The sequence below is a fragment of the Drechmeria coniospora genome, chromosome 02 (genome assembly GCF_001625195.1).
Source record: "Drechmeria coniospora strain ARSEF 6962 chromosome 02, whole genome shotgun sequence".
Taxonomy (NCBI): Eukaryota; Fungi; Ascomycota; class Sordariomycetes; order Hypocreales; family Ophiocordycipitaceae; genus Drechmeria; species Drechmeria coniospora.
Genome location: NC_054390.1, coordinates 10,024,130 through 10,050,257, shown reverse-complemented (window position 1 = coordinate 10,050,257; position 26,128 = coordinate 10,024,130). Strand labels below are relative to the sequence as shown.

General features: G+C 52.0%; 5 protein-coding genes across 5 annotated transcripts; 4 read left to right on the top strand and 1 right to left on the bottom strand.

Annotated features, from left to right (window-relative positions):
• Positions 1–3,599: 3,599 nt before the first annotated feature.
• On the top strand, positions 3,600–5,714 carry DCS_05870 (uncharacterized protein; the record flags this gene model as incomplete). The annotated part of the gene is made up of 2 exons (XM_040803171.1): positions 3,600–5,357; positions 5,415–5,714. 2 exons carry the CDS (start codon positions 3,600–3,602, stop codon positions 5,712–5,714), a joined length of 2,058 nt encoding a protein of 685 aa, XP_040658204.1.
• Positions 5,715–7,641: 1,927 nt separating this feature from the next.
• On the top strand, positions 7,642–9,813 carry DCS_05869 (uncharacterized protein; the record flags this gene model as incomplete). The annotated part of the gene is made up of 1 exon (XM_040803170.1): positions 7,642–9,813. The coding sequence occupies one exon, from the start codon at positions 7,642–7,644 to the stop codon at positions 9,811–9,813; it is 2,172 nt and encodes a 723-aa protein (XP_040658203.1).
• Positions 9,814–16,440: 6,627 nt separating this feature from the next.
• Positions 16,441–17,574, bottom strand: DCS_05868 (uncharacterized protein; the record flags this gene model as incomplete). The annotated part of the gene is made up of 1 exon (XM_040803169.1): positions 16,441–17,574. One exon carries the CDS (start codon positions 17,572–17,574, stop codon positions 16,441–16,443), a length of 1,134 nt encoding a protein of 377 aa, XP_040658202.1.
• Positions 17,575–21,663: 4,089 nt separating this feature from the next.
• On the top strand, positions 21,664–22,214 carry DCS_05867 (uncharacterized protein; the record flags this gene model as incomplete). Its single annotated transcript, XM_040803168.1, has 2 exons — positions 21,664–21,824; positions 21,884–22,214. 2 exons carry the CDS (start codon positions 21,664–21,666, stop codon positions 22,212–22,214), a joined length of 492 nt encoding a protein of 163 aa, XP_040658201.1.
• Positions 22,215–23,311: 1,097 nt separating this feature from the next.
• DCS_05866 (uncharacterized protein) lies at positions 23,312–25,034 on the top strand (the record flags this gene model as incomplete). The annotated part of the gene is made up of 3 exons (XM_040803167.1): positions 23,312–24,071; positions 24,139–24,211; positions 24,272–25,034. 3 exons carry the CDS (start codon positions 23,312–23,314, stop codon positions 25,032–25,034), a joined length of 1,596 nt encoding a protein of 531 aa, XP_040658200.1.
• Positions 25,035–26,128: the final 1,094 nt, after the last annotated feature.

Below are 26,128 nucleotides of genomic sequence, written 5' to 3'. Positions count from 1 at the left end.
GTGTTGGGCTGAGCCCAGTCATCATATACTCCTTTTGGCCTTTCCTGGCGATCACGGAAGCAGTCGTCCTGGCTTGCATATTTGTTCTCGTCCAAGTCGTGATAATAAGTCCCGCACCAAAGGTCCGTTCCGGCGCAGGCTTCGGTCCAGTCGTAGCAGAGATTCCGTCCAATCTGCCATGGTTTTTTTGACTTTGGTAGATATGTTAGTGCTTCTCTTGTCTCTCGACGGTATGGGGCATGAACTACCTTGGCGAACGTAGGAAGAATGCAGGCAAGGAGGGCCAGAGCTAGACAGGCCGGGCGAAACGGAGACGAGTGCATTTTGTCCGATACAATACAAGTCCAATAATCCACTAGACGTACTTGTACGCAGCGAACAGGTAACGATTGTGGCGAGTATTTATTTTTTTTGAACGCGGTTCTGCCTACGCTGGGACTGTACAAGTATGGCATACACGTAATAACCATGGTTGCCTGTGGCAAGGTATTTACTGTACATGGAGTACTCGTTTCACTATAACCCATTAATATTACGGGATAATATACTCCGCAACGGAAAAGACTTTCATGTTCATGTACACTGTAGTATACATTACGAGTACATTTGCTCCGTACAGTACAGCTTTGTGTGCTTTAATGGTCGATGGCCACTTGCAATCCATCTATACGGGGTTAGGATTTGTACTTCGTCAAACAATGGACGACACTTACTTGTATCTGCTGCCATTTCGGTTAAGTATAATTGTACTCCGTATACGACTACGGCAATAATGTACCGATGCTTAACAGAAGTAAATGCTCCACAAGTAATACTCGTTAGTGCCTTGTTCTGAGACCCTTCCCTGAGTAATGAGGGTAATTCCTGGTAGCGTACCGAATCCCACTGCCTCCCGCTAACATATTTTCCGTTAGGGCCCCTTCCTATTCCATGATTAAATTCAGAGCGCCAAAGCGGTTGGGCAAAAGTAATAGGCACTGTCCTCCGCACATGCACTTACAAGTACACCTAGTTGTACATGTACAAGTACTTATGCTGTTACTACTCCGTACACGCTAGTAACAATAATGCGATCCCTATACCCTTGTTTGCACCCTTGTGACTGTCATCACGCTATTATTACATGGGTGTAAAGTATTATGACTATTTACAACGCAAAAAATGGTTTTAGCAGACATACTGTAAGTACATATCCCCCGCTGAATTGATTTCATCCATTCCGTGCCGCCTAAGCGACGTAGTGTAGTTGTAAATATATGTACTTGCAACTAAGTAAGTACTGAGTAGATGTGTTCTACAGTAGTTAGCTTATTACTTAGTGGCTGATGTTAACACCTTGATGGGGCAATCTAACGTCTGTACTTAAAGTACAGTAATACTCTGTAAGTACTTACTTACTTGCACGTACATGTACAGTAAGTATGCATATACTGTAAAAGTACATGTACTTAGGGCTTGCGAATGCATGCATTTTCAGGCACTCGCTTCGGCCTAGTCGTATTGGACGGTTAAGTAGGAAGACTGACGGATCCTGTAATGAGCACACCTACAGCACCATTGTGTAGCCGGAACTCGGATATAAGGTCGAACAGGTCGTCGAAAATGACGAAACGTGGCGATAGTGAATATCAAAACTAAGATTACCATTTGTTGGTGCAGCAGTTACTTGGCATTCGTCAGGTGCAGTAAAATTTACTTACAGCGACATTCCTTACATTAGCCTGATATGCTAACAAGAACAAAGTTATGATTGTGGAGTCGAATGGCTGCAAAACTAGCGTTGGACATACTTACGTGTTGTGTTGTATATGTACGGATAGAACAGGAATGACTGTGACTACAGCCAAAGCTGGGTGGGCGTAAGATTACGTAACACAGGTAACTTACTAATCCCCTGGCTGCAGCCTATGCTATCCCTGCACACACAATTTGCATCATATAGCGCGCTGGGTAATCCAGGTGGGTTTAGGTAACGAAATACGGCGGTGGATGCCTTTTCGGATATTGATTTGTTGCGTTGCGAATATTAGCACCAAGTACATTCAACTACAGCTCCGTACCGCTCATAGTTGTTGCCATACCGGTACATTGCTATAGTCCATTTCCTCCTACGTACGGCAAGTAGTTGTACTTACAGTACGGAGTAAGTAAAGGTGCATTACCCTTGCCTATCCATTGATCCATCTGTATGCATAGTGGTCATGAGTATGCTCCTGGGTATGCACAGAGTCAGTACGGAGTACTGTACATCTAACGCAATACAGGTAGCAAATTAGGCTAGCTCCTGCGACCTTCCTTCCTATACGGAGTACATATCACGACCTTCTACGCCGCTGTTGACGCTATGGGCACTATTATGAGCCAGCCAGGTAGCATTACTCGATTGATTAACGCATACCTACTGCGGCGGGCCATGCTTGCAACTCTCTTTTGGTATGGCGGCGTTGACAGCACCTGATTGACTATAACAAAGTAGGGTGCAAGGATGTCTTGCAATGTGAATAGTATTGCTCGTATGTAATTAATAATCATAATGCATTCATATTTATGACGCGTCCATAAGTACACTGTGCCATTTGGTAAATGTTCAAGGTGGGCCATGTACCAAAAACACCGCAGCTCGAACTGGGTACTGCTCAACAGAAGAAAAATTATCTAGAAACAGGAAAGGCTGCTCCAGAGCCTAATAAGTACTGTATAACTCGTTTCTATGAACCGCAAATAATTTCACTTCGAGCATCTATTGTAGTCAATGTTTATTTTTGTAACCCTAGTTAGCGCATTTACGTAAGTTATCCTCATTCTTTCAATATTATGCACAATCAATATTATTGCTGCTGTTATGTGCTTGATGCAATATGATTGGTTAGATGTAAAATGCATGCATGCATTAATTATTGAAAAATTTCGCGGAAGGTACGTACGGAGTACAAAGGCTAGCGAAAGTATGTATATGTGACCCATAAAACATGCCCTACTACGCTCCAGTATCTAATATTTTGCCTCCAGTACAGTACAACTACGCGAGTACTCCGTACAACTACATGCATAACAGGCAACTTGCAGGATCAATTACGTCTTATAATAACCCATACTAATACAGTCGCCTTATATGTACAGTGCTTGTATTCCTGCAAGTATGGAACTGTTTTGCCAGGCCTCCGCATTCTGTGAGTAATTCAATCGGAACAAGAGCCAAACGTATACATTACTTTACAGTACATGTACATATACAATTACGTCTTTAAACTCATGACTTCGTGCATGTACGTAATGGACTTGAACCATTAATATACCCTGCTAGTATATGTAATGCGATAGGGTAAACCGGCGGGGTTCTGCAAAACACAGACACTAAGTACATGTACTTGTATTTGAACATATATTTGCAGTGGGCTATTGCTTGGAGTCCAATAGATAAAAAGCCCAGCGAGAATATTCAAGTATAGTATGCTGTACGCCGCCTCATCCTCTCTCGGGCGTAGCAAATATTCGTCGACCCGGTCGTTACACTTGCTGATATCCTACGGCATTTGCCGCCCCCTCATCTACTTACACCGCATTCAAGGCAGGCAGGCCAGGGTCTATCGGTTGCCGCAATGCATCCCGAGTCGTCATTATTACTCTTTGCGCTGCTGCTCTTTCAATGGGCAAATCTTGTTACTTCTATCGAGCCGCCTACAAGCGATACAGAAGTCACCAAAATCGTTTTCCGCGGCGATTCTCGCTCGCCTAAAGATGTCAAGGCCGATGGTGGTTTTCAAGCTCTAGGCATCATAGGGCCATATTCAAAGAATATGATGGCTAATGGCGATTCAGCGAGTCTTTTTCTCCACATGAGTAGAGGATTTTTACCTCGCTCCATTAAGGAACCCAGAAACACCATTTACGTTTCGACGTCAAAGGTCCAGACGGTATCTGAGGGATACCTTCATCTAAAGCCGGGATATCTTTATCGCATACATGCAGGGCCGACTTTTGTCGGTCTAGTCAAGTCGCTTGGAAATTGGTACAAGATTTTCCACGGAGCAGAGATGATAATTGATGATGTAGCATATCAGCAGGAGTACTCGGCTCCCTTCGGTATCCCTTGGGATAGAGTAATGGGTTGGACATTTCTACCTCAAGGGGCGAATACTCCAGAAGCGGAAAGAGAATATGTGGAAAACGAGGACTATAACGCGAGTTTTGATATGGAAACCGCCACAGAGTCGTACCCGAAGCTGGCAGCTTTCCCCCAACAGCATCCAGGAGCACATGAACACCCATTCAACCAGTTTGATGCCAAAAAAGCATTGGAGTATGCCATGGAATTCATGGATGCAAATGGTGCAAGTGTACGATGGCGTCATAGAGTCCCATTAATGGGTTCTCCCCAGCACGCTACCCTAGAAGCTGCTGAGGTTTCAAAGGAGGCTCTGGAAATAACGCAAGTCTTGAAAGACTTGGAACATGTGTTGATGGCTGGCGATCCGCAGACGGGCAATGAAGCCTCTGAGGCAGCCAAGGCTGCCTTGAAACATGGTAACGAAGCCATCTCAAAAGTTCTGGACGCATCTTACAGGATTACGGGCCATCTGCGAGTCGTGGCGCAAATGGTCGAAGATTGCCCTTATCTCGAGCCCGCTGTCTACCACGATGCATGGAATTCTGCTAGCGACGCCAGAGAAACTGTAGCCAGAGTGCATGGGGTAACCTGGACGGCAGTTGCTAAGAAGCTAAAGCAACAGGTTTCGTATGATAAAGAAAAATTGTTGACGCCGAATATACAGCAGGCTGCTACTATGGTGGAGCTCTACGCTGATATGGCAAGGGGGAAGCTTAACCAGAAGATAAAGTCGAGAGCCAGACTAAGCGTTGCACTAGAGCATAAAGAAGATTCGGTTCAGGTTCAAGAGGTAACGAGCACCATCGGGATGGGATTACGCGAGGCAAAGTCAGCAGCTATACAACGAGAAGTCGATGTCCTTTCCAAGGTCATCCCACATTATCAACAGCAGTACAAGAGTCTCAAGGAAACAAAAGATGAAATTAAAGAAATTGCAGACCAGGTACTGGACGAGATTAAAAAGCAGGAAATGGAAGCGGCAAGAACAAAAGAGGAGGCACAGAAGGTCCAGGAGAGGATGTCGATTGAGCAGAAGGCAATTGTGGATGCGAAAATGAGGCAGATGGATACAATACGCGAGGCGGAGAAACTCGATGGCCAAGCGGCATCTGGCACTTGGTTCGAGACAGCGCTTGTTGGGCTCGGCGCTACCGTGTTAACACTTACTGCCGCAGGCTTAACTACGACTGCGGTGGCTACTGGTGCAATAGGCGGAACTTCAGCTACCTTGGGAGAAGTATTGTCCGCGGTGGTAGTTCAACAGTCGGCCACAGTTGTGTCATCGGAGGCGGCCAAAGTCTTCCAGCGCACCTTGGTGCAAGATACCATCCAGGTGGCTGCTGATAACAACCCGATAGTGCACTCAGTCCATAGGGAGCCAGTAATTTCTCAAAGCTCAGCACAGCAACTGGTTCGCGAGCCAGCACGGCAGCATCGACGAGAAGTCGTCAAGCCGAACAGTATCGATACGTTGGTCGGAGGTCAAGATATCTCTCACAACCTACGGCAATTAATGGCGCTAGCGATAACGCCTATGGTTGAGCGAATTTTGCAATCGGCTTTGATGGACACTTTGGATGAAGCTTACCGTGAATTTAGTCTATAACTGTCAGAAGATCGGCTATTACACAGGATGTGGATATACTACCTGTCAGAAGATTGGCTGTTGCACAGTATACCTAGTAATTATGAATTCACACTCAATATACTTACTGTAGTGATTCATTAAAAGTAGTGTGGTGGATAATACACTACCAGTCACATCGTTCAGCTTACCAGCCATAGAGGCTAACAAAAGTCGCAATAGCCAGCCATCAACAGAAGATAATGCAATAAGAATGTAGCAATATTCAACAATAGAAATACCAATACCGTTCAGCTACACCGGTGCAACAACCAACCGTCAGAGACTGTTTGTAGGATAAGCAGCCGATGCCCAAGTTGAAATGAAACAAGGAATTCGGTCTTTAAGTACAGGTGTAACTAGAATAATTGTATATAACCTGCCTTGCCCCGACCTAAAATTAGGAGGACAACGACAAGGAAGAATAATAAACGAAGATTCAATCCCCATACATTCGTATCTCCAATCCGTTTAACGGTAACAGAAGTTATTGTAATTTTATTACCAAACTTCTGACAGTTTTAGTCGTCTCGCATTACCTTTCGCTAGCAACGCCCTAGCCGATGGTGTAATGGTAATAATGGTAATGTTGTTTACGTAACGCGTACCATGGTTGTGCGCGCGACGCGTTTAGTAGTAAATAGCGCTTAGGTAATGTTATTATTACATTACTTGGATGCACTGGTACCCGTGCGTCTATTGGATCCCCTATATATGGTGCAACGATTTACTAAATGTTAAGGGCAACAGCTCCCTCGTCTAATCTTCCTCATTCGGTTAAAGAACCAGCCCAGCGAAGGATCGTAGGACTATATAGGTTGGTACGCTAGCGATATCCTGGTCTATGGGTACTCCAGTACACTTGGATGGTGAATTAGTAACAGTCGTATTATTACTACTGTACTCGTATTTTCCATCTAAAGTCAGGTATACTTATAACCAACTTATACATTTATGTACAGTACATGCGGATAGGCCAGGCCGTACGGGTACGAGCTCTCCTGGTCAATGGCAGATGCATGACGAAAAGCAGGTGTCAACGGCCGGCCTTTAACGCCCTTCTTGTTGTAACCAGTAAGTACTGCTATTGGTATCGCTACCTTACATGCTCGTTCTATATACATGCGCTTACTGGTACGGCACTTGGGGCGGACTATTATCTCGCATACTACTCCGTACAGGGTATTACACCAAATCGATTCATACAGGTACAGGGCACCTATGAGCACCACACCGTGCACAACACCTCCTGACTTTCCATGGGTTCGCCTTGGCCCCCGAGCCCGTCGATACGTGTTTGGTGCTGGTCATGGCTTACGAAAGTATTGCTGAGAGCCGAGCATCATAGTGAGTCAAGACGACGTAACGCAAATGTGAAATCTAGCAGGGGCTCAACGACCTCATCAATACGAAATGACAAATATAATAAACGTATACGAATCATTCTGTATTATATATGATCTAACTGTGTTGTTTATTTGTGTCTGCTGCGTCCTCCGTCCGAGCATTCATGCTTATAATCCATAGCCTAACTACAACCACTGTGCGAGTATGAGTAAGGCTGATGAAGTGGATAGCAGATAACACATAAGAAGATCCCGTCGCTTGCAGCATAATACTAAATCGTACTCTACAAACGGCAAGGTATGGGTACACTTGCTATAATGTGGGCTTTCCCACGACATAAATTGTAACTTGAGGGTCCACAGAGGCAAAATTGCCGAAACCCGGATGGATTTGGTGTTAACAAATAGAATGCTACGAGCTTTCAAGATGCAAGGCAAGCATATCTTTCCATATAGCAAATACGTATATACGTGTCGTCGGTACTTCTCTTTCGCAGATGCCATACTGCCAAAGCCCTACTAGCTTCCAAAGCAGGCCGACATTAAACTTCAACCCTACCGTTATGCATCCCTCCTCATCATTTCTTGTCACTGCACTCTTGCTCTTTCAATGGACCAGCATTGGATTCGCTACTCTACCAGGAGAGCCAATTTCTGGCGATGCAGTAGAGCCATCGTCCAGCGAAACGGTTCGCACCGATATCGTTAGCCGCAGCGATTTTCGCTCTCCAGACGAGGTCAAGGCCCATGGGGGTTTTCAACCTGTAGGCACATTGAAACGTACTCCGGAAAACATAATGGCTGGAGGCGCTTCAGCGAGCCTCTACAACCATATGTGTGGAGGCGCTCAGCCGAAATTCAGCCAGCCTACCCTTTACGTATCCACAAGCAGAAGTCAGATCGCAGCCGAACGTTTTCTTGGTACGAAACCAGGATATCTCTATCGGATCCACGCAACAGCGAATTTCATTCACCAACCCAAATCACTAGGAAAGTGGTTGTTTTTCACCGACTTTATGACTTTGGAGGATATTCATATTGCCCATGAGGATGAGTATTCGGCCCTTGGAGGCATCCGGTGGCCGCAAGTCATGGGTTATACATACCTAGCCCAGGGGGTTAAAACGCCTGAAGCAGAGAGGGTTTACGTCGAAAACAAGGACTATAACCCGTTTTACGATCAATTTTTTGCGACGGAAGATTATCCAAAACTTGCTGGGTTTCCAGTGAATCATCCAGCATGGCGAGAACCTCGATACAGCCAATACGATCCATCAAAAACTCTACAGTACGCCGTCGAGTTTATGGAGGCCTACGGGTCACCTGTACAGTGGCGTCACGGCTTCCCATTAATTGTCTCCCCTCAGGACGCTATGAATGCAGCTGCTGAGATTGCAAACTTGGCATTGTCAATTACCGAAGTAATGAAAACCCTAGAAAATCCATCATCATACGGCGACCAAAAAACGAAAAACAAAAATTCTTTGAAGGGAGCTGAACCAACAATTGAATGGACCATAAAAGTTGGCAACGAAGCAATAGACAAAGTTCTTGATGCATCCTATAGAATTTCGCGCCTCATCAAGGTTGTAGGTCAAGTTGTCCAAGACACTCCCTATATCGATCGCTCCATATTTGACGAGGCATGGGTATCTACCGTTAACGCCAAAATAAATGTTGCCCAAGTCCGTGGCGCGGCTTGGATGCAAGGTGCCACAAAACTAAAGCAACAGGTTTTGAACGATAAAGCGAATATACATAACTCGAATATCCAAGGGGTTACAACAAAACTAGAACTCTATACAGATATGGCCAGAGGGAAGCTTAACCAAATGGTAAAGTCGCGAGCTATGCTAAGCGAGAAGCTAATGCAAGCGGAAACATCGCTTCAGGATCAGGAGAAAAGCAGAATAATCTGGCTAGGGCTACCTCGAGAGGGTATCGCTACAGCCATAACACGAGAAGTTGAACTTCTTTCCAAGGTAGTGGCGATTTATCAAGAGTTTTACAAAAACCTCAAAAAAATACTGGATGAAGTCAAAGGGATTGGGGACGAGATATCAGATGAAATGAAGAGACAGGAACTTAAAACTGCAAAAACACAAGAAGAAGCAAAAAAGGCCCAAGAGAGGCTAGGCACAGAACAGAAAGCGATAACGGATGCAAAGCTAAGGCTAATGGAAACGGTGCGTGAGGCCGAGAAACTCCACGACCAAGCACCTCCCGGTAGTTGGATGGACAAGGCTCTTATTGGACTTGGTGGCAGTATAGTAACACTAGCTGCTTCAGGGTTGATAACCCTAGCAGTCTCTACCGGTACAATAGGCGCCGGAACTTCGGCTGCTGGAGCTGCTGGAGCATCAACCCTTGGAGAAGGCTTTTCGGCAATAGTAATTGGACAGTCGGCGGATGTTGCAGCAGAAAAGGCAGCAGAAGTGCTCGAGGAAGCAATCAAACGAAATGTTCAAAGTACGGCAAGCAAAGAAGACCTGGCGTCGACCTCTGTAGAGAGACGAGCGGTATTCTCTCAGAAGTCAGCGAAAAAGCAGATGGAGCCGGCACAAAAGCATCGACGAGGGGAAGCCAATAGCATCGACAAATTAGTAGACGAGCAAGGTGACTTGCAAAACGTACGGTTATTGACGATACTAGCGATAATGCCCCTAGTTGAACGTGTTGTGGATTCAGCTCTGATGGCTACGTGGGATGAAGCCTGGCTGGAATTGGGGCTATAAAGATTATGCGATATTACTAAAAGGATCTACCCTAGGTGGTTGGGCTGTACTTGGCAGTGGCAGGGCCCCCGCTACGCTATGGTAGGTAGATGGGGGTGGGGCCCGGAAAAACCGAAAAAAAACATGCAGGAGGCTAGGCAGGCTATAAGGTACAGGAAAAAGAGGAGGGGTGTGTGTATTATATATTGACCAAGGCAAGTCGGTACTTAGGCAGAGTGACCTAGACTAGGATTATGTGAGTGCACCCCGCGCGATGAAGTTGTAATAAGTTGGTCGCGTTACTGCAACCTCCTTTTTCCTCCCTTCGTACCAATTTAATTCATTAAAAGAGATCTCTTGTTACCAGTTTCCCCCAGAACCGAACCAAAACCTACAGTATTATTAACAGCATTTTGTTATGGTATCGGGCTTAGCCCGATATAGGAGAACGGAGGGAACCAAGGGACTCACTAGGAGGAACGCACACAACTGGAAGCCCTAGTTGTTAAGTAGTTTTCCCTCCTTCAAGTCTTTTAATAACATCATTGAGAGTTCTAGAGCAGTCGCCTAGCGACTCCGTAACACATTTACAGCTATCTATAATACTGCTTCCTTTGTTGCATGTCCCCTGATTTCTTTACTGATAATCTAGTATGCTCGGCATTGTAGTCGGTAGTACCGTTCGACTTTACCTACCAACCAATGTATTTCTGTCGGCACTTGGTGGCATATAATTTCTATTAATCGTGCTTCTGTATGGAACTCGGATACTGTAAAATCGGTACCTATATCTATTGTTGAGATATCCGGAAGTCCCAGGTACATATCGATCCAGTATTCTCGTAACTTTTCCTATATTAATTTTACAGTCATATCGGGCATAATCGTACTGCTTAGAATAATAATGCCTTATCTACAATATATAGGGTCTTGTTGCCTTCCATATTAACAATATCCACTAGGACATTATGGTTAAATTCGAAGTCGTCCATTAACGTAAATTTAAATCTAGTAGGTGCGTCCTCCTTAAGCTAGCAGTAGAGCAGAATTTGGTCATTGTTGCAATCCGGTCGTATTCTACCTCTTCGCCTGCGCATAGCAACAAATCCTATAACTTTGCAACTAATAGGTGCCCGTGTCTTCGGTATACTTGTCGCATTTGTACATCGGTAATATAGAGACTTGTTATAATATTAGGCTTTGCCTAATAGAGCTATGTCCTAGGATAGGGTCACGTACTACCGCACGTGACTCGTACCCTATGACTAAGCAGGCATTGGAGTATAAGTACTCCAATGCCTAGCACTTCGAGTTAGAGTTCCGTAGATTTCTTAACAACTATTTCCGACCACTAGATACTGGTAGTACTAGTGACTCCATAACAAGACTTGCATTTACTTCAGGTCGGAGCGAAAGCTAAGGGTGTTGTTAAGGAGTCACTAGGCAGCTGCTCTAGGGCTCTCAATGATGTTTATTAAAAGACTTGAAGGAGGGAAAACTACTTGACAACTAGGGCTTCTAGTTGTGTGCGTTCCTCCTAGTGGGTCCCTTGGTTCCCTTCGTTCTCCTATATCGGGCTAAGCCCAATACCATAACAGGTGTCCCTATTTTCGGGTAACTGGTATTGTAATTGTACTTGTTAGGGTCTGTTTAACGATTTCATTTTTCTGCGAGTTGAAATAAGTACCTAGTCGGTCTAGGTCTTGTAGGTACAATAGGAACAGTGTTTTCGTCCGCATAATGTAAAAGGTTACTGTCCCAATTGGTATTTTTACCTCAACGGACCCAATTGATTCAATACTGTTATGGTATCGGGCTTAGCCCGATATAGGAGAACGGAGGGAACCAAGGGACCCACTAGGAGGAACGCATACAACTAGAAGCGCTAGTTGTTAAGTAGTTTTCCCTCCTTTAAGTCTTTTAATAAATATCATTGAGAGCTCTAGAGCAGTGGCCTAGTGACTCCATAACAAATACGTTCCATATGTCTAAATCGGATAACAACTTCCCTGGTATGCAATTGGCCAAGTCGAAAGGGGATATCCCGTTGTAGGGCCCGGGATTAGTTGTAGCCGCCCGCTGAGTGTACTGCTGCTCCTGTATCCGGGAGAATGCCTTGGAATTAGTGGTCTGAATACCTAGCCATAAGGAATTTCTGTACATATACCACTTTATCTATTGTCTCTGGTGGTGGTACTTTTCCCGTTAAGTCGTAGGAAGCAGCCTGGGTAGTAAGGAACGAATGCACAAAAAAGGCATTAGGAACTTGGTTGTTCTAGTATACTATAGCCTTATCGTCGGGAGTATCGGTACCAGTATTGTATTTGTCACTATTGTTGTTATCTAGTCCGCCTTCGAATTCCGTAAGGTATACCGAAAATGGTTGTTTGTTATTACTGGAAATTGGGGTTCCTCTTTCCATTGCCTAATAGCACGTTTTTGTTCCTCCATTAGGTAATTCCGCATCAAACAGCCGGTCTTACGGCAGATGTAACACTTGTGATTCCACTGCTGTCGTTGTCTGCCTTGTTGTGTACCTCTATGAGTGCCTTAGTGGGTGCCTTGTTAGGTGCCTTGGTAGGTGCCTTGGTAGCGTTGCTACTGCTGTTGTTGTTGGTTACGGTTGTTGTTATACCGTTGGTCAACAAAGCAGGTGCTGATTCATGTAGCATTGTGTCTTTTCTCGTATGCCTGTATCAATACTTGTAGATCAGCACATAGTTGTCGTAACGTTACTGGTGTTTGTAGAAAAGCCTGGTCTAACCCCGGCACATATTCGTATGCCCGGGTTAATGTAGTAAGTAGTACTTCGTCTGGTATTTTGTGTTTACCAAACGCCCGTTAATATAGTTGTATCCATTGTATTAGTATCCGTAGGATTTGCTGTAAGTCCTTGCCTGTATTGTCTTTTTCGTTCCTAACCGATGACTATTCGTTGAATTATTGAGTTAATGTAAGGCGCGCCACAGACGTGTAGGCCTTATAAGCGAATGTGAGGTGCAGTACCCGCACTAAGTGCGGATACTGGCGGATCTTTTGACAGTTTGGCCATTTGGTCGAACGGTTAACTGGTCTATTGTCCATATGGGCACACCTCCCCATATGTGTTACAGTTAATTTGATCTCTGTATTCAATTTTTGTGTCAATGTATTGTACATCTGCCTAAAAGTCCAATCTGGTTGTATTATCTGTATGTGTTATATGTATATAGTGGCCAATAGTAGACTAGGATCACGTAATCGTGTGGGGTACGATTACAGAGAGGATAAAAGTAGCCGCTTAGGAGCAGCCTCTTTTCCCTCCTTTCGTACCAAATTGAATCCATTAGAAGAGATCTCTTGTTACCAGTTTCCCCCAGAACCAAACCAACAATAGTATTATAGAGTACTCTTGCATCTAGCGTATATTGCCTAGCCTAGTTAGTCGGTTACATTTAGTAGATTTCTCTTATAGTGGGTTACTTGGAATAGCCTAAAAGTAGCTATAGTTTCTCTAACAACATAGGCAAGTGCTAGTAATTCTGCTTCAGTCGATAACGTTGTAACCGTATCCTGTTTTCCGGCTCTCCATAGTGGGTAAATTGTTCTTAATGAGTATCTGGCAGTAATAGTAAAGACTGTATTAGTAATAAACGCGGTACCCTTTGTATAATTTTTAGATTGTAATCGTTTAATTGCTCGTTGGATAAAATCATTTTGCGCAAGTATATCGTATACTGAACGTACTATATCCTTTTTCTCAACCTACATAGGTGGACGAATGTGTTGAAATAGATAGGGGCATTCTAAAAAGTAATAGTACTCCTTGTATATACAATTGTCACGAAGCTGACCAGCAGGAAGGCAGTATGCGCAAAGACTGTAGAATTTTCGAACTAAGGAGGAAGAAAAGAGACAGAAAACAGTAAGGGTGGCGAGGAACGGCCTATATACCCAGACGGTCCGCGCGTCACGTGATGGAGGGTGTAGGGTAGGCTAGGAAGAGAATACGATATACGATATCGTCACAACAATAAGGATTACCCTGTGCGTTTTGTTAATTAGTTGTAGACAATAGTTGACCTTGGAATGAGGAATTGAATGACCCTGATGATTGTTGTATAGACTTGGAATTTAATATTTCTCGCCCAAGGTAACCACTTTCAAACAGCTCCGAGATTTCCCTACTATGAGGAATAAGACGCTGCCAGTTAGGTAAACCCGGCCTGGAGTATTTGAGCATTTCTCTCTCCCAATGTTCCGTAAAGCCTTGGTCTATTGGATAGACTGCCCGCAGGAATGCTCGCGTAGGTTGTAGTCCCATAGCCTGGTCTAGGTCTACACTTTTAGCCTCTTCCAGGACGTGTTGCTACTGAGTTATCCACTCGGTACCCTTGGTACGGCTAGCCGAGGTAAGTATATTTTTGTATTTACTTTGGATATATTCTTATTGTGTCCATATGTTGGGGGCAACCCTTTTACGTGGGACTAATACTTGTTCTGGAACTGTATCAGCTCTAGAGATTATTGGTCTATATGTAACACATATGGGGAGGTGTGCCCATATGGACAATAGACCAGTTAACCGTTCGACCAAATGGCCAAACTGTCAAAAGATCCGCCAGTATCCGCACTTAGTGCGGGTACTGCACCTCACATTCGCTTATAAGGCCTACACGCCTGTAGCGCGCCTTACACTATATATCCCAACTGTTTTGTGTATGTGTTGTTGTATACTATAGAATGCCTTTCGCTTGTATCGGTATGCGGGAAAACTCTTATTAAATATATCCTGTGCCATCTGAAAACGGACCATTTCGTCTGTAGATGGATTGGAAAATTGCAGTGCGGTAGAGTTACAGGCTGAGACCTTGAGTGATTCTAGTTGCTCCAACTTAAGCCGCTTATCGTCGATAATAATATACTCGTCGTTGTACCTGTCGCTCCGAACTGTAGAATCCTGGTTAACTGTAACAGCATAGGGATCAAGATACTGCCATATACCAAGTGATATAGCAAGTTGTTTAATTTGTGCAATCCATAGAGTCCAGTCAGAAGTCATATTACGAATAAGGCCTGAAGAATTTTCATCTTGTTCCATTGTTGTTATATTATGGCAAGTATTGTAGTTGTATTACTGATGCGTTGCGAGATACGTTGTTAAACAGCAGTGTATTGTATTACTGATGCGTTGCGAGATACGTTCTTATACAGTAATGTATTGTAAGTATTAAAATAACTTATTGTGTGCTGCGAGTCCCAAATCTGTGTGCAGACCGGGCTCATAACCATCATACAACAAGATAGTCACGTATGTGGAACATGGATAGACTAGTAGAAATCCTTGTCTTAATCAAGTGTATGGGAACCATATCCGCTATATATACCATCATACAACCTTATTTTATAGGTACAGTACAGTCGTATAAGGTGGGCCTCCTTCTTTTACCTATCTTAGACCAATATTGGTGGCCGTAAGATGGCTGTAACCTTGATTGTGTACTTGCTATTGGTAAGGTCCATCCAACAAGGTGTATGGATGAATAGTAAAAGGGGTATCACGGCTAAATAGCAATGCTCAAGTCGAATACGGTGTAGGCACGTGTAAGCATACTGTATCATGGAGTGCCTCAGTCGTAGGACCTACACGTACCGGCGAATACATATACACGGGGTGGGTATGACTTGATTTTATTCCGCACATATACTGTACTTGCAAGCACGGTATGCCATGGTAATCGATGAGTAATGAATATCACTACCAAGTTATTGATAGTCGCAGGCCGACAGGTTTGTTCCCGAAGCAACACGTCATCATGAAGCTTGCCGACGCCGCTGGCCTTGGTTTCGCTACCATCGCCTCTGCCGGCGTCGTCGGTAGCGGAAATAGCGACACGCCTAGGCGTGTGCCTGCCGGGCGCCTTGCCGACATCCGCGGCGGATGCGGGCGCAAAAGCAAGAATCCTCTCGTCGCCTTTCGAGCAACCCATGTCGCGTCGCGTCTTGGTCGCTCATCGCCTCCCCTCGCCGGCATGGAGCGCCCGAGGATGGGTCGGCAGGTCGGGCTCGCGAAGCCGCCGGTGGGGGGGGAGGGAGGCCGGGACGGTCGGCGTCGGGGACGGCGTCTCGTGCTCGTGGAATCGACGAAGCCGCCGGTGGGGGGAGAGGGAGGCCGGGACGGTCGGCGTCGGGGACGGCATCTCGTGCTCGTGGAATCGAAGAAGCCGCCGGTGGGCGTCGCGGGCTGTCGTGGCGTCGAGCGTGCTCCACGGCCGAAGGAGGCCAGCTTCACCATTGTCGTCGTCTCGGCTCCGACTCTTGCCTCGCGACGGCCGGTTTGCAACGACCAGCTTCACCATTGTCGTTGTCGTCTCGGCTCAGACTTTGCCTCGCGACGGGCCGTTTGCAGCGACCAGCTTCACCGTCGTCGTCGTCGTCGTCGTCGTCGTCGTCTCGGCTCCGACACTTGCCTCGCGACGGCCCGTTTGCAACGACCAGCTTCACCATCGTCGTCGTCTTCTCGGCTCAAACTCTTGCCTCGCGACGGGCCGTTTGCAACGACCAGCTTCACCATCGTAGTCGTCGTCGTCGTCGTCGTCTCGGCTCCGGCTCTTGCCCCGCGGCCCAGCAGGATGCCTCGACCGCCTCATGCCTCGGGACGCCGACTCGTCACGGCAGCCCCCGGAGTGTCGCTCCGCTCGGGTGGCAGAGGACGTGAAAGTCGGAGGGACGACTGGCCAAGTTTTCGTGGCCCGAGAAGACGGCGGAAAAGTGCGTCGTCGCGTCGAGGGCACGCCGCCTGGAGCCCGGGGGCACCAGCAGGGCGACGGTGCCGGAAAGGGACGCGAAGCTGGCGTCGAATTGCCGCAGCCAACGTAGGGCGCTCGCCCAGAGGTCACGGTGAGCGCAGGGACGACGCCGACGCAGAAGCTGCTCCTTGGCGCGCGAAAGCTTGCCAAACACCGAGGTCCACCGAGCCTCGAGGCTCCCGAGCGTGTCGACAAACCGGACGGCGTCGGCCTCGGTGAGGTTGTGCACGCCGTTCAAGGCGTCCGCGGCAGCCTCCACGGCATCGGAAAGACGGCCGAAGCTGGCATCGACGACCATCGACGGCTTGGGTCTCGTGGCCGCGGCGTCGATCCTCCTGCCGAGTCTGTCGAGGGCACGACGGATGGGCGTGAATATGCGGCCGATGACGGAGGCGTCGTCGGTGGGCACGTCTCGCTCGTCACCGAGACAGGCCATTTCGGTGAGCTCGTGGCAATCGTCCCAGACGAGGGCCAAACGTTTGGCCGCCCTCGAGGCAACCGGCTCGAGGTCCAAAGGAACGATGCCGGAGAGCTTGCCGGGGAGCGAGCACGAGACGTACCCGACGCTTCCCATCCAATCCATGGCCAGGCCGCAGGAGCCGCCGTCTCCGATGGCCTCGACGGCCTCGACGGCCTCCCCGAGAGCTCGTCGAAAGGTGCGGGCCGTCGTTTCAAAGGCCTCCAAGGCTCGCACGAGCTCCGTAGCCTCGTCCTCGGAAAGACGGGCCAACCGACCGAGCTCGTCGTCCAAGTCGGCGACGGAACGGTGAATCGACTCGAGCACGGGCCCAAGGACGGCATCGCTCAGGACGGCATCGCTCAGGGCGGCATCTCTCAGGACGGCTTCGCTCACGGGACGGCGGGGGTTCCTCCGGGCAAAGGACGTGACGGTGTTGTTGAGACGGACTTGGACCGTACGGATCGCTTCGATCCTGCCACCGACGGCGGCGGCGGCGACGACGGCGAGGAGGGGAATGACGGCGGTTGACCTCATCGTCGAGGACGGTGACGAGGATGAGCAGGCGTGCAGTCGTACAGCGGCGGAAACGACACCTCAGGCAAGCAGGCAAACGCTCGGAGCACGGGTTTATATATTCCGTGCCTGCTCGAGTTTTCTCGCGGCGGGACTCCGGGTCATTCTACAGCGCACTCGTACCTATAAGTGAAGGCACTCGCACCTATAAGTCAAGGCACTCGTACCTATAAATGAAGGCACTCGCACCTACAAGTCAAGGCACTCGTGCCTACAAGTCAAGGCACTCGTACCTATAAGTGAAGGCACTCGTACCTATAAGTGAAGACACTCGCACCTACAAGTCAAGGCACTCGTACCTATAAGTGAAGACACTCGCACCTATAAGTGAAGGCTCTCGTACTTATAATTGAAGACACTCGCACCTATAAGTGAAGGCACTCGTACCTACAAGTCAAGGCACTCGTACCTATAAGTGAAGGTGTAGCTGATGTGCCTGCGCCGCATGTACCGCACATGTACTCGGTTGTGGATGCTGGTGGGTTCGCTCGGCACTTTTGCATGCAAGAACAGCTCCGAATACTTGCGTATACTTGCAACGCACGGTGCTTGCAGTACTGCAAGCACGGTACAGTACTCGTTCATTCTACAGGTCAGTTCCGGCCGCCCTTGGCTCCCTGCACGGAGAATTCCTCTACTCGAGCGCAGCAAGTGCAGTATAATTCAACAATTATTACCCTATTACTCCATGGAATTGGCCATGCGGGTCACGGTCAGGGTGCGTACCAGCTTTGGGAGCCGTCCGGTATTACGTTGTACTTGATACCGTGCATGCATGCAATACTTGATACTGTACATGCTCGTACTTGATACTGCATATGCTTGTACTGGATACTGTACGTGCTGGTACCTGATACTGCACATTCCTGTAATTGATAGCGCACATTCTTGTACTTGATACTGTACATGCATGCACTTGATACTGTACATGCTTGTACTTGATACTGTATGCATGCACTTGATACTGTACATGCTTGTACTTGATACTGTACGGCAGGTAAAACTTGGTTGTGCTTACGTACACGAGCACGTTGCGGTTGTCCTGTCAGTGGCGGTGCAAGTACAGCTACTTGCGCGGCAGGCTGCGAGCACCACGCGCAATGATTCCGCCGAGAGCCAGCGCTCGGTGCACGTACCTGACAAGTACCTGGACGTGCAAGCTACGTGCGTCGATACGAACGATTACTTGCACGGCACCGCGCGTAGCCGCTCGGCATGCCGACAAGTACTTGTACATGGCATCTCGTGCTGCGCTTCGCCGTCGCACATTCGCCACAGGCTCGGCGTCGTGGGCGGTGTCGTCGGTGCTCAATACTCCGTTGGCGGGTCTCGCGCTCGGCAATTATGCCGAGCAAGCACTGCTTCATATTGCCCGTACAAGTGCTGTAATAATTACCCGTACTTGTAGTGCTCTGCAGTGGGCGTAGGATCATGGGCATTCCCGTGAGCGCATGTGCTTGCTGAGCGTTGCTGTTCATGACGCCCGTGCAAGTGCTGTAATGATTACCTGTACTTGCAGTGCTCTGCAGTGGGCGTAGGATCATGGGCATTCCCGTGAGCGCATGTGCTTGCTGAGCGTTGCTGTTCATGACGCCCGTGCAAGTGCTGTAATGATTTCCTGTACTCCGTACTTGCTCTGTAGTGGGCGTAGCATCATGGGCATTCCCATGGGCGCATGTGCTTGCCGAGCATTGCTGTTCGTGATGCCCGTGCAAGTGCTGTAATAATTACCTGTACTTACTTGCAGTACTCTGTACTCCGCAGCGGGCGTAGCATCATGGCATTCCCATGAGCCCATGTGCTTGCCGAGCACTCCGTATTGCTGCTCATGATGCCCGTGCAAGTGCTGTAATAATCATCTATACTTGCTCTTCAGTGGCCGTGGCATCGTGGGCATTCCCATCCCGAGCACTCGTAGGGTTACCCATGCCATGCGTCGGCGACGCATTATTTCCTCCCACCCGCCGCATCCCTGCTCGGCTCCTTTCTTCGACGCGGGCGAACCGGCGCGCAAGTATTGTCGCCGCGCAGTCGGGGTTCCCTGCACTCGATCCAGCGGCGAGACGGGAATGCCGAGTGCCACGTCGCGGGTGCGTCGCCTGCCCAAAGGTGACGGCGTCGAGAACGGAGCGCGAGCAGCTGCACTCTCTCTGCATGGCGACCACTTGCGGCGACGAGCACGTGTACGTGTGCACACGGGTGCTCGGTGGCCGTGCTCGGGGCACGCATTCGTCGCAGATATAGGTGTGATTGTTGCCATCGGGTGCATCGCCGTCGTCGTCGTATTCGTCACGGTAGGTGTAGGTGTGATTGTTGCCATCAGGTGCGTCGCCGAACGAGTGACGCACGGCATGACAGGCGGACGCATCAGACCCCGCAGTGCGTTATGCAGGTACTCACGCCCCCCGAGAACGGTACAAGCACACGTGCAATTTTGAGCGCTCGGTACCGAGTTCCCACGCATGGCGCGGGTGCATCTCGAGGTCCCTCGTGCCATCGTCACAAGTACCTGCGGCACAAGCCCCAAGTACCAGCGCAACACACACACCCGCGCACCACCTCGTCACGGCGCGCTGTCGATGCTGTAGCTTGCACGCCTACTTGTGCTTGCTGCGAGTGCTGGTAAGTAATTACCTACCTTGCCTACCTTGCCTACCTTGCCTACCTAGCAGTAGGTACTTTACAGGCACCTACTCGCATACTACCGTGCAGTGTTGCTGTGCATTCTGTCGACATACTTGCAGCACCCTCCTGCGCATCTACAGTACCGACACCCACCCTTCTTTGGCCTCGATAATTTCCCTCGAGCCCCGTCGCTCGGGTCCTCAGGCATCCGCTGCGCCCTCAGGCATCCTCTGCCCCTCAGGCATCCGCTGCCCCTCAGGCATCCCCTGCGCCTCGTCGGCGGTGGCGTGCAGGTACGTCGGATAGGCAGAGACTTGCGTGCCCAGGCTGTGCATGTACTCGCCACGGCAGTGCAGAGTACCTCGCCGCCGTGCGGTCGCGGTGGGTGTACCGCGCCCTGTCCGGGAGGGTACTTGCACGAGGACGGCGCTCATGTACGGCGTTAACGGCACCCGAGTACATCCAAGCACGTGCGCATGGTATCACGGCAAGTGCAAGCAAGTACTGTACAATTAGTAATGCCTGGGAGCTGCACCGTTGAGAGCGCGAGCTGCGTGCGCATGTACAGTGCGGAGCACTGTATGACCACTCAACTGCTCCGTGCTCCGTACGGTAATTGTTCCATGAAATAATCATCTCTTGCTGCCTACGGACAAGTGCTCCGTGCTTCGTACGGTAATTGCGCCGTAAAATAATCATCTTGCTGCTTATGGAAAAGTGCTCCGTGCTCCGTACGATAATTATTACTCAAAATAATCATCTCTTGCTGCGCACGACAAGCCCAGCCGCGGCGCACCACCCTCGAGCCGCCGTCTGGAACCGAGCTGGCGGCTCAGTGCGGAGTCGTCCGTGAGCACACTGTGCAGGGATTCCTGCACGGCCAAGTCGCATCTGGTTCGCCGCCGCGGCTGCTGTTGTTCCGTTCCGACCGCCTTCGGTGAAGCCTCGGTACCTCGGGCCCGCTAGCGACGCTTGTGCCCTGTACCCCGTCTCGCCCTCGCGCGCACCCGCCGTCGCAGGTATCCGGTACCTGCGATGCCGCGGACCACAATCAGGACGAGGTATCCCCTGTTCGCTGCTCTAACCCGCCTGCACCGCCGCAGGCCTGCCTCGCCGCCAGCCGTCCTGAACCCGCCCCTCTCATTGGTCCGCCGCCGCCTGCCGTGAGGTCGGCCAACGTGACACCTTGGCGGCGAGCAGTCCGACCCTGTCATCGAACATCACCACTTCGTCTCCCCCCCCCCCCCCGAGCTGCTGGCCGCGACCGACCGACCGACGGTTCCGGCTCGAAGCCCAAGGCCGCGACACGAGCACTTCGCCCCCCCCGACCCCTCGCCGCCGGCGAGACACGAGGCGGCCCGAGGCCAACGAAGCCTCCGCACGAGCCCGCCACGAACGAGCGGCCGCGTCGACACCATCGCCACCATGAACGGCGGCGAGCCGACCGAGGGCCAGAAGCCGCCGCTCGCCCCGGCCACCGGTGTCGACGGCGGCGACGGCCTCGCCGCGAGGAAGCGTAAGAAGGACGGCCTCAAGCCCATCGTCACCACCGACGCCGACGACGAAGACCCGACGGCACGAGCGGGGTGAGTATCCGTCGCCCCCTGCCTCCTCACGCCTCCCGTCGTCCTCAACGCTCGCCGAGCCGGCCTGCCCCGTCTGAGCCGTGGGCCGAGCTGGCCTTGATGGTTCGCCTCGTCTCGAAAGCCGAAGCCCGAAAGCTCAAGCCCAGAAGCCCAAGCCCGAAAGCTCAAGCCCAGAAGCCCAAGTCCAAGCCCGTGGAGCCGACGGTGTGGAAAGAGGACAAGTCGTCTTCCCTCTGGCCACGATGCCTGCGTCGACGACGTCGGGCCGCCTGCCATTGGTGGCCGTCGTGTGCCAAGGCCAGGCACCTCGTGCCCGAGGTCGAGGCTGATCCGAGGCCTGTCGGACCGTGCCCTGTGCTGCTGGCGAGGCTGACGACGCTGGGGCGCTGAAGCCAGTGACGCCCAGGTCGTGGCCGTGAGGGGTCGTTGGGCCTGCCGGGCCTGCTGGGGCCTGCTGGGGCCTGCTGGGGCCTGCCGGGGGCCTGCTGGGGGCCTGCCGAGGGCCTGCCGAGGGCCTGCCGGGGCCTGCTGGGGCCTGCTAGGGTGTCGTCCGACCCCCCGTCCCGACCCGCGCTTCTCCTCCTCGAGGTCACAACCACCACACACACGCACACACACACACACACACCCCCCCCCTCCCGCCCTCCTCCCACACCGTCGATTTGCCGTCTCTCGACTCGCCGCCGCCGCCGCATCTCTTCCTGGCGCTCTCCACGTCCGCTTGCTTCCTTCTCCGGCGTGCCCTCGACCCTCGGATTCGCTCGACGGTCCTCTGCCGTCGGCCGCATCATCGACGAGACGACGGCGGCCAGCTAGGCTTCGCCTCCAGCGGTCCCCTCCGTCGTCGCCTTTTCCCTCAGCTCGGCCGAGATCCATCCTCCTTCCCGCGGCAAGTCGCCCTCGACGACGGCTCACGACATGCGGCACAGGCAACATGAGCTTCCTCAAGTCTAGGTGGCTACCCTCGTGCCCCCGTTGACGCTGATTTCACGCCCTCTCTTCCGTCCTCCTCTCCTCCGTCCGCCTCTCCTCCGTCATCCTCTCCTCCGCCCTCCTCTCCTCTCCTCCGTCATCCTCTCCTCCGCCCTCCTCTCCTCTGTCCTCCTCTCCTCCGCCCTCCTCTCCTCTCCTCCGTCATCCTCTCCTCCGCCCTCCTCTCCTCTGTCCTCCTCTCCTCCGCCCTCCTCTCCTCTGTCCTCCTCTCCCCCGTCCTCCCTCCTCCTCTCCTCTGTCCTCCTCTCCCCCGTCCTCCCTCCTCCTCTCCTTCATCCTCCTCTCCCCCGTCCTCCCTCCTCCTCTCCTTCATCCTCCTCGGCGCCTCGACCATCCCCTCCTAACCCTCCCTAATCCTGCTCCGGCGGCTGCTCCTGCAATCCCACGCTCCTCATCCCCCCACCTCTCCCGCTGGCCCTCGCCGTCACTTCGCTTGCCCCCTTGACCGTCGCTGACAGAGGCTCGCCTGCAGATCCCATCAACTCTCCGGCGCCATGGCCAACTCGCCCTCGTCCTCGTCCGTCGACGACCCCGCCGAGAACACGGCCGACGAGGAGGACTCCGAGGATTACTGCAAGGGCGGCTACCACCCCGTCAGCATCGGCGAGACCTTCAAGGACGGCAAGTACACCGTCGTCCGCAAGCTCGGCTGGGGTCACTTCTCCACCGTCTGGCTCTCGCGCGACAACACCCACGGCAAGCACGTCGCCCTCAAGGTCGTCCGCTCCGCCGCCCACTACACCGAGACGGCCGTCGACGAGATTAAGCTCCTCAACAAGATCGTCCAGGCCAAGCCCGACCACCCCGGCCGCCGCCACGTCGTCAGCCTCCTCGACTCGTTCGAGCACAAGGGCCCCAACGGCACCCACGTCTGCATGGTCTTCGAGGTGCTCGGCGAGAACCTGCTCGGCCTCATCAAGCGCTGGAACCACCGCGGCATCCCCATGCCCCTCGTCAAGCAGATCACCAAGCAGGTCCTCCTCGGCCTCGACTACCTCCACCGCGAGTGCGGCATCATCCACACCGACCTCAAGCCCGAAAACGTCCTCATCGAGATCGGCGACGTCGAGCAGATCGTCAAAAAGGTCGTCAAAAACGAGCCGGGGGACAAGGAGCCGAGCCGCAACGGCCGCCGCAGGCGGAGGACCCTCATCACCGGCAGCCAGCCGCTGCCGTCGCCCCTCAACGCCTCCTTCAACCACAACAGCATCTTCCCCCCCGCCGGCCCGAGCCTCGCCGGCGTCGTCAACGAAGGTACGCCCGCGGCCTCTCTCTCGCGACCGCCCCTCCCGCGCTGACCCTTGTCCCTCGCCGCCCGCAGCCGCCGACGCCGCCGCCGCCGACTCGTCCGTCAGGTCGCCCGACGACGCCCAGAAGCATCGTGAAAAATCCGCGTAGGTCGCGGCCCGTCTCATCGCCGTCGCCGTCGATCGCTAACGAGTCGCGGACGCCAGGGACATCCTTTCCCGCGAGGTGTCGAGCATTTCCCTCGAGAGGTCGGCCGGCTCGTCGGCCTCGACGGGGGAGAAGCGCAAGGCCGACGAGGCACACTCCTTGGACGTCATCAGCGTCAAGATCGCCGACCTCGGCAACGCCTGCTGGACCAACCACCACTTCACCAACGACATCCAGACGAGGCAGTACCGCTCCCCCGAGGTCATCCTCGGTGCCAAGTGGGGTGCGAGCACCGACGTCTGGAGCATGGCCTCGATGGTGCGCGCCCTCTGCCCGCCCCCCCCCGGGTACCCGTTGCCTCGCGCTGACCAGTCGCCCCAGGTATTCGAGCTCATCACGGGCGACTATCTCTTCGACCCCCAGTCTGGCACCAAGTACGGCAAGGACGACGACCACATCGCCCAGATCATCGAGCTGCTCGGGCCCTTTCCGCGATCGCTGTGCCTCAGCGGCAAGTGGAGCCAAGAGATATTCAACCGAAAGGGCGAGCTGCGGAACATCCACCGCCTCCGTCACTGGGCCCTCGCCGACGTGCTGCGCGAAAAGTACCACTTCAAGGAGGACGAAGCCAAGAGGATCGCCAACTTCCTCACGCCCATGCTCGAGCTGATACCCGAGAAGCGGGCCAACGCCGGCGGCATGGCCGGCCACGCCTGGCTCGACGACACGCCGGGCATGAAGGGCCTCCGCATCGAGGGTCTCGACGTCGGCAGCCGCGGCGAGGGCATCGACGGGTGGGCGACGGAGGTGAGGAAACGATGAGGGGCCGGCACGCGTCGTCGCCGCGTCGACGGTTCGCGCCGGGAGCAGTCGCCTTCGCCCCCCCCCGCGGCCACGCTCTCTCTGCCGCTTCCCGGTGGAAATCTGGAAATCGTCGGCCGCCTCGGCGCGGCCCGCGCACTGCCTCCTCCGCGACGACGGGGGCCGGGGCGTGTCGGGGCGTCGGGTCCCCGTCGATGCACGCCTGCGCTGCCGCTGCCGCCGCCTCGGCCTCGGCCCCGACGGTCGATGCGGCCACTACGGTCCCCGACCCTCGGCCGACGGCGTCGCTGGCGTCGGGGCGTGGCTCGTTCCGCCGTCGGCCGCGGCGAGGTTGACGCGACGGGCCGTGGGGACGCGACGACTCGCGTGACGTGCGCCGTGGGCTCTCGAGCCTCGACTTGTTCGCAGCCCTCGACGGCGGGAAAAAGCAGGGCAGGGCCGGGGCGGGAATGGGAACGGAACGGCAGGAAATGGAAGGGAAATAAAACGATACATAGACTTGCGCGAGTTGCCTCTCCGCACCGCGAGAGCGAGGGCTCTTCTGCGTTTGCTAGAGGGCAAGCTGTCCATATGATGCACGATGACGGAGAATAATGTATTCACGATGCATTGTCGCGGTATTCGATGTACTCGGAGGTCCGATGGATGGTGACGAAGAAGAATGTATTCACGAGGCATTGACGCGGTATTCGACGTAGACGCCCGATGCACGATGACGGAGAATAATGTATTTACGGGGCATTGTCATGGTATTCGACGTAGATAAAGGCCCGATGCACGATGTCGGAGAATAATGTATTCACGATGCATCGTCGCGCTATTCGATGGACTTGGAGGTCCGATGCACAATGACGGAGAATAATGTATTCACAATGCATCTTCGTGGTTTTCGATGTACTTCAATGTCCGATGCACCATGACGGAGAATAATGTATTCACAATGCATCTTCGTGGTATTCGATGTACTTCAATGTCCGATGCACAATGACGGGGAATAATGTACCCACGATGCATCGTCGCGCCGTTTGATGTGCTCGGAGGTCCAGCTCTGCTTCCAACCGCCGCTCCTGGGTCGAGAAGCCTCGAGGGGCATG